We start from the raw sequence: 12500 nt of genomic DNA on the forward strand, positions 1-12500 counted from the left end.
CTATCGCGAAATGGAACCAATAATACTTGGATACTGTTCACCTGTTTGACCAAACAGACAAGGCAGGGGGGGGGTATAAGTGTTTTTGCCGAAGAAAAATATATAGAGAGAAAGAAAAAGGAGGAGGGGAGGGTGGGTGACATAGAGAGAGAGAGAGAGAGAGAGAGAGAGAGAGAGAGAGAGAGAGAGAGAGAGAGAGAGAGAGAGAGAGAGAGAGAGAGAGAGAGAGAGAGAGAGAGAGAGAACGAACAAGCGAACGAACGGACTTTATTTTACAAGGATAAAGGTGTGAAGGCACACTGCCTTGTCTAACAACCCGTCAGTGTCCTTAAACAAATACTAAACACACAATATCCACAAAAGAGGCGTACAAATGGAATGAATTGATAGATGAAAATTGCAAAATGCAACCAATATAATATGTAACATAAATTAAAGGTCCTTGTCTACATTTTTATACCGAAATCGCCATTTGACCATTAAAATGCAGAGTCTATTATCTACAAATATCAATAATACACCCCCTTTCGATCAGGAAAGACGAAGCCAGTGTAGCCATTTGAAAATTCATTGTAGTATTCCAGCGTAGTACTCATAGTAGGATATCCTTATTTGGAAAATGTCAAGCGCAAAACTCCTCTCAAATCCCGTGCATTTCGTGCGTTTAAAAAAAAGCGTGGACAGCGCTCCAGTGTCAAACTGTTGCTGCACTTGTTTGGGCGTGGCTATAAGCATAGTGACATGAATTTGATTGGTCAGTATTTTTAGGCAAAGCACATGTTCTCAGCAAACAGAAAACAAAATATTGGAAGCGTGAGTCACGCTACCCAAAAATAAAATCTTTTTTTACATATATTTTTTTTCTATAACTTTTTTCCCCATGGTTCATTCATCATCTGACATAACTTTTTAGCGAAATCTAAACATAAGATTATTGAGAAAAAAAGCAAAAATGTAGACGACCACCTTTAATTAAGAGAGTGAGAGATCAATTCCACTCAAAGGGTTGTGGTATAAGGGTATTAACGAGGGTTTTTTGCAAACCCTCCCCCCAAAAAAACAAAACCAGGGAAAAAAAGAATAAAACAATCATACGAATATGTACACAAGAATGGCTTTAAGCTACTGCTAAATGTATACATTTATTACTGAACATATATACTCTTTGGCAATTGTGTTATCAAAACTTGGGAGCTTTTTTAAATTTTTTATAATGAAACACTGATGCTATGGACACATAAAAATACATCTGAAGCCTTCCACCACTTTCATTCTTCGTAGTGTGAAATTTACTGCAAATTAAAGGTGTCTTTTGAACGTATTGACACTCACTGGAACTCAAACAAATTCTGGAAGACAGTTCCACACGACACTGACAAAAATAGCTTTCGGTTTGGTTTGGCTTGAAATGTTACGGTGAAAGCATGTGGAGCACGTTCGGAGAGAATTTTTTGAAATATCACGCCTTCATTTAAGCCTAAATCGTTCTCTTAATTCCAAAATCTGAAGTTTCTGATAATCATCAGTTACCAAACCCGACTAGATTGTTTAAACATTTTTTATTTCAGCGCTCACCTGTGTACATTGTACAACGCTTTTAAACATTGAGCGCTTCTGGAGTAATAACGCGAGACAACTCCTGTGATCTTGCCTCATGAACTGAAGAGCAGTGTCACGGATTCCAAAAATTTTTTCAAGGCGTTGAAGAAGAATGCTGTGGTCGATAGTGTCAAAAGCCGCTGACATATCTAAGAGAGTCAATACGGCCACTTTCTTTTGGGCAAGGGACAGTAGGAGATCATTTAACCTATCTTCCGAATCAAGTCATATCTCTTACCGGAGTTCCAACGTCATAAGTCTTGAAGCCGTAACAATCGTAGTCACCTTGCTCGAAATCATCATTAGAACTCTCAAGGTCATACACAGGGGAGTGGCAGTTCGCTCCATTCAGTCGCACGCGCACGTCTGAGTCAGTACCGCGTGATTGAACCGCATTACCCTCCGCCGTTTTCACGCAAATCCTGACCGGAACTGTGAAATACAAGTTTAAAAGAACATTCCATGGTGTGTCGAGTACACCACATCTCTTTCAGTTGATATGAGAGCACACATTTCTCTACACTTTTAGTTGATATGAGAGCATACATTTTCAAGACTTTCAGTTGATATGAGAGCACACATTTCTCTAGACTTTCAATTGATATGAGAGCACACATTTCGCTAGACTTTCAGTTGATATGAGAGCACACATTTCTCTAGAGTTTCAATTGATATGAGAGCACACATTTCTCAAGACTTTCAATTGATATGAGAGTACACATTTCTCTAGACTTTGAATTGATATGAGAGCTCGCATTTCTTTAGACTTTGAATTGATATGAGAGCACACATTTCTCTAGACTTTCAGTTGATATAAGAGCACACATTTCTCTAGACTTTCAACTGATATGAGGGCACGCATTGTTCTAGACTTTCAATTGATATGAGAGCACACATTTCGCTAGACTTTCAGTTGATATGAGAGCACACATTTCTCTAGACTTTCAATTGATATGAGAGCACACATTTCTCTAGACTTTCAATTGATATGAGAGCACATATTTCTCTAGACTTTCAGTTGATATGCGAGCACACATTTCTCTAGACTTTCAATTTATATGAGAGCACATATTTCTCCAGACTTTCAGTTGATATGAGAGCACACATTTCTCTAGAGTTTCAATTGATATGAGAGCACACATTTCTCTAGACTTTCAGTTGATATGAGGGCACACATTTCCTCAGACTTTCAGTTGATATGAGAGCACACATTTCTCTAGACTTTCAATAGATATGAGAGCACACATTTCTCTGGACTTTTAATTGATATGAGAGCACACATTTCTCCAGACTTTCAATTGATATGAGAGCACACATTTCTCTAGACTTTCAATTGATATGAGAGCACACATTTCTCTGGACTTTTAATTGATATGAGAGCACACATTTCTCTGGACTTTCAATTGATATGAGAGCACACATTTCTCTGGACTTTCAATTGATATGAGAGCACACATTTCTCCAGACTTTCAATTGATATGAGAGCACACATTTCTCTAGACTTTCAATTGATATGAGAGCACACATTTCTCTAGACTTTCAGTTGATATGAGAGCACACATTTCTCTAGACTTTCAATTGATATGAGAGCACACATTTCTCTAGACTTTCAATTGATATGAGAGCACACATTTCTCTGGACTTTTAATTGATATGAGAGCACACATTTCTTTGGACTTTCAATTGATATGAGAGCACACATTTCTCTGGACTTTTATTGGATATGAGAGCACGCATTTCTCTAGACTTTGAATTGATATGAGAGCACACATTTCTCTAGACTTTGAATTGATATGAGAGCACACATTTCTCTAGACTTTAAGTTGATATGAGAGCTCACATCTCTCTAGCCTTTCACATGATATGAGAGCAAATAAATCTCTGCGACTTACTGAGAAATAATGTTGTATTATTGTCATGTCCACCATCATGAAGATTTGTGTAATGGTACATTGGTTTGGCCACGTAAAATAAGCTTTTGCCTGAGTTCGTGTCCTAGTTACACATTTTCGAATTGTTCTTTGTCATGTATTTTGAATAACAAGTTCAAGTTCAAGTTCAAGTTTATTAGTCCATAACCCATGGGGGCATTTTGAACAATAAATACAATCAATACAATCATGATATATGCTAATATAATAAATAAATAAATAAATTAAAAAAAAATTAAAAACAATTAAAAAAAATTAAAAAAAAATATGAAAAACTGTTACAAATTCTATTAGTAAAGTCCAAAATATTCTTTAGCAATTTCTTTTTCTTAGTAGCAAACAACTTTTTAAATTTAAGTGCATTAGTTTTTTCCAATAGTAAGGTGGTAACAACTCAGCTCTTTCTTCTTTGAAAAAATCACAGACAATTAAATAATGGAATTCATCACCTATGTCATGCGATACACATTTGGTGCAAGTTCTTTCTGACCTTGGGATGTTAAGATAACGTTCTTTCTGTACAGGCAAATTGTTGTTTAATGTTCTAAACTTCATCATTGAAACACATTGCTGATATGGCAGGGTTGTGACGTAGTCTTCACATACAAATATATCTTTGAACATTCGATAATTCCAAAACATATTTTTTGTTCCAATTTCTGTAAACCAGTTATGGATATGCTGGTCATATAAGCTTCTTTTTATATTTAGTCAAGTTTTGACTAAATATTATAACATCGAGGGGGAATCGAAACGAGGGTCGTGGTGTATGTGCGTGTGTGCGTGCGTGTGTGTGTGTGTGTGTGTGCAGAGCGATTCAGACTAAACTACTAGACCGATCTTTATGAAATTTGACATGAGAGTTCCTGGGTATGAAATCCCCGAACGTTTTTTTCATTTTTTTGATAAATGTCTTTGATGACGTCATATCCGGCTTTTCGTGAAAGTTGAGGCGGCACTGTCACGCCCTCAGTGGCTTAAAATTTAATTAATGACTTTGGTCATTAAAAATCTGAAAATTGTAAAAAAAAATAAAAATTTATAAAACGATCCAAATTTATGTTTATCTTATTCTCCATCATTTGCTGATTCCAAAAACATATAAATATGTTATATTCGGATTAAAAACAAGCTCTGAAAATTAAATATATAAAAATTATTATCAAATTTTTTTTTTCGAAATCAATTTAAAAACACTTTCATCTTATTCCTTGTCGGTTCCTGATTCCAAAAATATATAGATATGATATGTTTGGATTACAAACACGCTCAGAAAGTTAAAACGAAGAGAGGTACAGAAAAGCGTGCTATCCTTCTCAGCGCAACGAATACCCCGCTCTTCTTGTCAATTCCACGGGCACTGCCTTTGCCACGGGCGGTGGAGTGACGATGCTACGAGTATACGGTCTTGCTGCGTTGCGTTGCGTTCAGTTTCATTCTGTGAGTTCGACAGCTACTTGACTAAATATTGTATTTTCGCCTTACGCGACTTGTTACTTTCTTTTTAAACCATGTGCTTGAGTATTGAATATTTTCTTGAGAAGTCCAAAGGCCAGAGAGACCAATTTCATTTAAAGTTTTTTCAATGAAACATAAGTACTTGGATTCAATCATCTTGTTGATATACAATTCATAAGTAAAGCAATACACAATACTTGAACATTTATTTTTATGAATAGGACTAATCAGTTTATACCAATAGCAAATCATTCTACATTTCATATTAACATCTAGTGGATATCTTCCAAGTTCACCAAATATCATAGCATTTGGAGTTGATTTTTTTAGTTTGAAAACAATTTTATAAAAACGCAATTGAAGTTTAGTAGCAAGTTCACAGGAACCAAAACCCCATACTTCACATCCATACAATAAAATTTGAGCAATCATTTTATCGAACAGGTCAACTTGTATGTCCACAGGCAGTGACAATTGTCTACAAGTGCGCAAAAGAACAAACATTGCCCTTGAGGCACGATCATTTAGATTCTTCTGTGCGACTGAAAATGTATTATTATAATTAATCTTAAGGCCCAAGTACATTACATCAAACACTACTTCGATTAAATTGCCATTGTACGTAAACAGTGGTTTATTTCTAATTTTACCTCTGGAAAAAACTATAACTTTCGTTTTGCTTACATTAATATTTATACGCCATTTTAAACAGTATTCGTGCATTTTGTTTAAACATTCTTGCAGGTTTTTTTCAGACTCTGAGCAGATCACAGTATCATCCGCATACAGTAATAAAAACATTTGAAACAAAGCATTTACATCCGTATCATCCATTCCAGCCACAATAGCCTCTCTTGACATAGATTGTAAACCATTACTGTTTTCCAACAGAAAAGGCTTTAGATCATTTAAAAATAGAGCAAAAAACAACGGTGACAAGTTTTCCCCTTGTCTAACTCCACACAAACTGGGAAAATAACATTTGTTTGAACCAAATGATTTTTTTTAGAGTACAAATTATATCTACACATCTACCTATGATTTCTACTCATTAAGCAAACTCTACTCATAAATATGAAGAGGTTGCATGGCGGGACCTGTTTAGAGTAGAAGAAAACATTCAACATTCTTTATCTTTTTCTGAAAAAAGAATGTTTCCCCTAAACTAAATATTAAATGTTGTCCAAAAAAGTCGCAAATAAATGATTAAAGTATTAGTTGTTTTGGACACCCCCCCCTCCCCCCTCACCATGAATAGTTTTTCAGAGGTTTTTTTTTATCAAGTACCTTGAATATTTGTTGTTGAAATGCATGCGAAGGGAAAACAATATTTATTTATCTATCTTTCTTTCTTTCTTTCTGTTTGTATTGCTTTGTTTGTTTCTTTCTGTCGTTATCTATTTTATTTTATTTCACCTTTGTTTTCGTTCTTTCTTTCTTTTTGCTATTTATTTAGCAATCTGTTGTTGTTGTTGTTGTGTGTGTTTTTTCTACCGTATCTCTCTTTTTGTCATTGTTGTTCACCATTTCGGGTTTTTAAAAAATTATTTTTTCTATTTTATTTTGTTCTTTCTTTCCTTTATTCTCCCTTCTTTCCTTTCATCTCTTTTTGTCTTTATGCTACCTTTTTCTTCTTTCTTTTTTACTATTGTTTTCTTCTTTTTTCTTTGTTTCTTCTTATCTCTCTTTTTGTCTTTATTCCACCTTTTCGTTCTTTTACATTAGTCAAGTTTTGACTAAATGTTTTAACATAGAGGGGGAATCGAGACGAGGGTCGTGGTGTATGTGTGTTTGTATGTGTGTGTAGAGCGACTTAGAGTAAACTACTGGAGTGATCTTTATGACATTTTACATGAGAGTTTCTGGGAATGATATCCCGAGAGATATTTTTCGTTTTTTCGATAAATGTCTTTGATGACGTCATATCCGGCTTTTTGTAAAAGTTGAGGCGGCACTGTCACACCCTCATTTTGCAATGAAATTGATTGAAATTGTGGCCAAGCCATCATCGACAAAGGCCGGACACTTTGGTATTGCATTTCAGCTTGGAGGCTTAAACATTAATAAATTAGTTTGGTCATTAAAAATCTGAAAATTGTAATTACATTGTTTTTAATAAAACGATCCAAAATCCATTTAATGTTATTCTTTATCATTTTCTGATTAAAAAACCCATATAAATATGTTCGATTTAGATTTAAAAACAAGCTCTAAACATTAAAAATATTAAAATTATGATTAAAATCAAATTTCTTATTCGTTGTTGGTTCCTGATTCCAAAATCATATAGATATGATATGTTTGGATTGAAAACAAGCTCAGAGAGTTAACAAGAATAGAGATACAGAAAAGCGTAATATCGTGCTTAGCGCAACCACTACCGCACTATAATGGATTGTCAATTTCACTACTTTTGCCACGAGTGGTGGACTGACGATGCTACGAGTAAACGATTTTGCTGAAAAAAATGCAGTGCGTTTAGTTTCATTCTGTGAGTTCGACAGCTTGAATATATGTTGTATTATCGCCTTACGCGACTTGTTTGCTTTTCTTTTCGATCTTTCTTTTCTTTTCTTTCTTTCTGCCTTTTGTTGTTGTTGACATTTAGTCAACTAGAGGGAATCAGAGAAAACTACTTGAGCGATCTTTATGAAACTTTACATGAGAATTTCTGCAAAGGATATCCCCGGACACTTTAACACAAAAATAACAAATTCTTTGATAACGTCTTATTCGGCTTCTTGTGAAAGTTGAGGCGGCACTGTCACACACTCACGCGCGTTGTTACTTTCTATCTACTTTCTGTCTTTATTTCATAATTTCTTTCTTTTTTATTTGCATTTTTGTGTGTGTGCAATCTTTCTTTCTTACTTTTGGGTGTGCTATTTTTTGCAATCTTTCTTTGTTTCGTCCTTCCTTCCTTCCTTTCTCTCTGTCTTTCGTTTATATTTTGTTTATAATAATCTTTCTGTATTTATTCCCATTTTTCGTGTTTTCTTTCTTTCTGTCTACGTACCTCTTTTGCCTCCAGAGCACTGTGTCAGTGTTCCACGACGATGGCGAACAGAAAGCTCTTCATTCGCACTCGCCGTAGTCATAAAAATCACCATCATCGTCACTGCCACCACCATTATTGCCGCTTTTGCTTTCATCGTCATCGTGAAGTACATGTATCACCAACAAACGAAGCGCCTGGTTATATACACATACGTGGGTGTTTTTTTTTTTGCGTACACACACCAGGGTAGTGGGAAGATACGTAGAGGGGGTTCGGCACATTTGTGACCCTCCACCACGAAATGAGTCGCATGTCACCTTTGCATGATTTTCATATTTTTACATTTTCTAAAGAGTTTTTTTATGCTCTATCCAGTGGTGAAAACCGTTTTAGAAAAGAGAGAAAACTTGTTTGAGTTATAAGCCTGTGACTAAGGTGACCCTCATACTGTTACCAGACACTCCCTGGACTAATATTAAGCCTATCGCAGAACCGCGCGTGGTGACATGCGACTCATTTCGTGGTGGAGGGTCACATTTTTGGTGAGAAAATACGAGATCGTTTTCTTTAAAGTTTGGGAAGACGCTTAAGCGTGCCCTTTTATTCGATAAACAATAACATTATATGACACACTTGGTATCGGTTTGTTTAACTGTACATTCATCTGTGGCACAGCAAATTTAACATTTACTTTTGGCGCGAATTCTTACAATACATAAATGGACAAGAATGTATTAATCAATGCTGTTCAGTGTTGTGTCTGCGGTGTCAAAATTTGCGAAAATATGAGATTGTGTTTGTGTTTGGTAATCGAGTATTTGTGTGCGTACGTGTGTGCATAATTGAGGCTCCGCAGTTCAGACACAAGGTGTGGTTGTCCTGACAAAAATCAGGAAAAAGTGCGGTGCGGGGTAAGGCTGTTAAAGGCCTAAAAAAAAATAGGTGTGGTTACGAAAACGCAATGAAAGCAAAAGCGCCCGAGTCGCACACTTATTTCCCTGTCAAGTAGGTTTAATTTGTACACATTAGAAAAAAAAGTTTTTAAAAAAAAAGTGATTGCCTACCTTCCTACCCTATTTTTTTGTGGCTATGTTGCCGTAACCACACCTCTTTTTTTTTTTTTTTTTTTTGCCTAAACAATAAATGCATGAAATTGACAAAGGGTAGACGTGTTTCCGGAAAACTCCTGTCAGGATTTGTAAGCGGTGTGACACAGCAAGCGCCCTTGACTTGGGGTCAAGCTTTTCAAAGCGAGGCGAAGCAATAGCACGTGGTTGACCGGCTCTTACCTGCCATCGCGACCAACAACTTTAACTCTGACCAGTATGTTATGCAGTGTGCGTTTCATGTGATACCCTTGCTTTGGACACTGCACTGATCGGAGTTCACGATTCGTTGCAGCAATGATGACTGGCCCGTAGTGATCGCTGACTATGCATAATGACCGTGTTAACGTTGCCTTGCTTATACCCCCATTCAACACATCCGTGCGCAAACGATCGTTTTTGGCATCTTTGAGCAGCGTCTGACCATAGTGGCAGCCGTCTTCAGGACGGCTGGGAACGGAAGCTAGAACGGATGTGTGGAATGCGGGTATGACAACCCACTTTCAACTCAAAGCCATGACGTTCCCTACACTAGGCTTTGATAACGAACGGATAAGGGGCGTAACTCCTTAGTTATATTACAGTTGAAAATTCAAAGCGGGTCGGCTTGACTCAATTTCTTGGCATCAGAGGCTTGACATAAATTAGGAAAACAAATGGTTGGACCCATCATGGACCAACTAAAACGCTGTAGGGCAGAATTAATATTTTGATGGTATTTTTGAACGTTCTCAGCGTCACTGCAGAAAGTGGAAAGTAAAAAAGTGAAAAAGATTAATTTTGTTGCAATGCGTCTGTGTGGTTGGTTGAGAAATTTGATCGGCCTATTATTATTATTCTATGTTATCACATGTATAAAATGTGAAACCCTCTACAACACAAATTGAAAAGGTTGACTTTTGTTTACACCCTTTTTGAGACAACCAAAATGCGTTTCGATTCATTCAAAGATGCAAAGATTTTCGTTGTTGATACAAAGGGACTTGACTCTCACTTTCTGCACGCTGAGAACGCCACTTCCTGCAGTGACGCTGAGAACGTTCAAAAATACTATCAAAATATGAATTCTGCCCTACAGCGTTTTAGTTGGTCCATGATGGGTCCAACCATTTGTTTTCCTAATTTATGTCAAGCTTCTGATGCCAAGAAATTGAGTGAAGCCGACCCGCTTTGAATGTTCAACTGTAATATGACTAAGGAGTTACGCCCCTTATCCGTTCGTTATCAAAGCCTTGTGTAGGGAACGTCATGGCTTTGAGTTGAAAGTGATGACAACCCAGTGTGTGAGAGCGCTAGCGTTACGTTACCATTGCGTTAAGTTCCATTAACGATCCATGAGTTCCGTTGCCGACGTAATAAGGTTCCATTACCGTTCATTTGGAACGGGCGGGGAATGACTAAAATTGTGAACATGCAGCCCGAACTCACCCGTCCCAACCGTTCCTACCGTTCAAAGGAGTTCCGTTAACGTCCATTGGCTGTCCATTAAGGGCCCCTCCCGATCCCTCCCATTCCCGTTCCATTCCTTTGTCGCTACGGGAGAGGGACAATCGAGATGAGGGTCTTGGTGTGTGTGTGTGTGTGTGTGTGTGTGTGTGTGTGTGTGTGTGTGTGTGTGTGTGTGTGTGTGTGTGTGTGTGTGTGTGTGGAGAGCGATTCAGAGAAAACTACTCGACCGATCATCATGAAACTTGACATGAGAGTTCCTGAGTATAGCCTCCCCAGACTTTTTTCTTCTTCATTTTTTTGATAAATTTCTTTGATGACGTCATATCCGGCATTTTGTAAAAGTTGAGGCGGCACTGTCACGCTCTCTTTTATTAAACAAATCTGTTGAAAGTTTGGTCAAGTAATCTTCGATGAAGCCCGGACTCTGGTGTTGCATTTCAGCTTTGAGGCTAAACAATTGATTACTTAGTTTGCTTGTTAAAGTTGTCATTAAACTCAATTGTTCGTAAAACGATTTAAAATTGATTACATCGTATTCTTCATCAATTTCTGAATCTAAAAATATAAACATATGTCGTGTTTACTCTTAAAAAGTGATCACAATTAACGAAAATAGGTTAATTATTGCTACGATTATAATTTATGAAATCGATCCAAAAAAGATTTCATCTTAATCGTTATCATTTCTTGATTCCAAAAACATATAGATATCTTCTCTTCTTCTTCTTCGTTCATGGGCTTAGACTCCCACGTTCACTCATGTTTTTAGCACGAATGGATTAACGCGTATGACCGTTTTTACCCCGCCATTCATGACATTCATGCAGCATACGCCGATTTCGGGGGAGGCATGCTGGGTATTTTCGTGTTTCTATAACCCACTGAACTCTGACATGGATTACAGGATCTTTTCCGTGCGCACTTAGTCTTGTGCTTGTGCGTACACACGAAGGGGGTTAAGTCACTAGCAAGTCTAAACATTAGTTGACCTGCGAGATCGGAAAAATCTCCACTCTTAACCCACCTGGCGGCAGAGACCGGGATTTGAACTCGATTCCCCGTCTATGTTAAAACATTTAGTCAAAACTTGACTAAATGTTTAAGAACCTTGTGGAACACCTGCATGTAAGCCCTTTAATGCAGACTTAGTACCCGTACTTACAACAGTCTAATAACAATTTCCTAAATAATCTCGGAACCATTTTAACAATCGTCCTCTTATACCTACTGATTTTAATTTAAATAATAACCCATTGAGCCAGATTTTGTCAGATGCCTTTTATACATGAAAATAGACCTAAGCCTGTGCGGTAATATCCCATATCACATTTCTTCGTATTTGGAAACCAGGGCCGCGGTGCATTAGAAAGTTACCAACCGGGTGGGACCCAGAAGCGGTGTTGGTTGACATTAAGAGTTGTTGTGATTTCAACCAATCAAACCCCGCGGTTTGTTATCACCCACCTGGTCCGTGAACCTCAGCCACGATGACAAATGGAGTCACCAGAAATAAATCCCGACTGTGCAGATGTTATGTTATTCCGTTGAAAAAAAACCACACACCTGCAAACATGGCTGTGGACACACCGCTTCATGGCCTTCCTGACACAGCTTGTGTATGTTGTTGGATGAATATAACATTTAGCTGGTAAGTCTTTGTTAGTCGTCCACAAGCTGGGATAAATACCTGCCCTGAGGCTCCCGTTAAACAGCTGCTTCAGATATTCTACTAATACTATAACGACAAACACAGCTATCAAACATATAATATTGTGGATAAAACAAGGATCAGTAGCTTTACGTTTAACAAGGCCTTGAATGACTTTGTTCACCTTATCAACTGTAAGTAAAATCTCATTTAATTCGCAATCGAAAACATCATATACTAGCTGCGGATTGTTCGAATCCAAGTAGAGGACGAACAACTTCGCCGTAGCTGCAGGTTTTCATTCTGAAGAC

At 37.3% G+C, this 12500-nt stretch overlaps 1 protein-coding gene across 2 annotated transcripts in view; it reads right to left on the reverse strand.

Moving 5' to 3' along the window:
* LOC138969092 (uncharacterized) overlaps positions 1-8166 on the reverse strand; it is a 12780-nt gene extending 4614 nt beyond the window's left edge. The window contains exons 1-3 of one of the 2 annotated variants that reach the window (XR_011456374.1): positions 8005-8165; positions 1838-2031; positions 1-41 (exon numbers count right to left, since the gene is read on the reverse strand). The exon at positions 1-41 is cut by the window's left edge and continues 143 nt beyond it. Coding sequence is in view for 1 of the 2 variants with exons in the window: in XM_070341797.1 (XP_070197898.1) it covers positions 1838-2031; positions 8005-8158 (348 nt within the window). In the remaining variant the exon portion in view is untranslated. Of the gene's footprint in view, positions 42-1837; positions 2032-8004 lie in introns of both variants that reach the window. The other variant, XM_070341797.1, reaches the window with a different exon arrangement.
* Positions 8167-12500: the final 4334 nt, after the last annotated feature.

The sequence above is a fragment of the Littorina saxatilis genome, linkage group LG6 (assembly GCF_037325665.1).
Source record: "Littorina saxatilis isolate snail1 linkage group LG6, US_GU_Lsax_2.0, whole genome shotgun sequence".
Classification (NCBI taxonomy): domain Eukaryota; kingdom Metazoa; phylum Mollusca; class Gastropoda; order Littorinimorpha; family Littorinidae; genus Littorina; species Littorina saxatilis.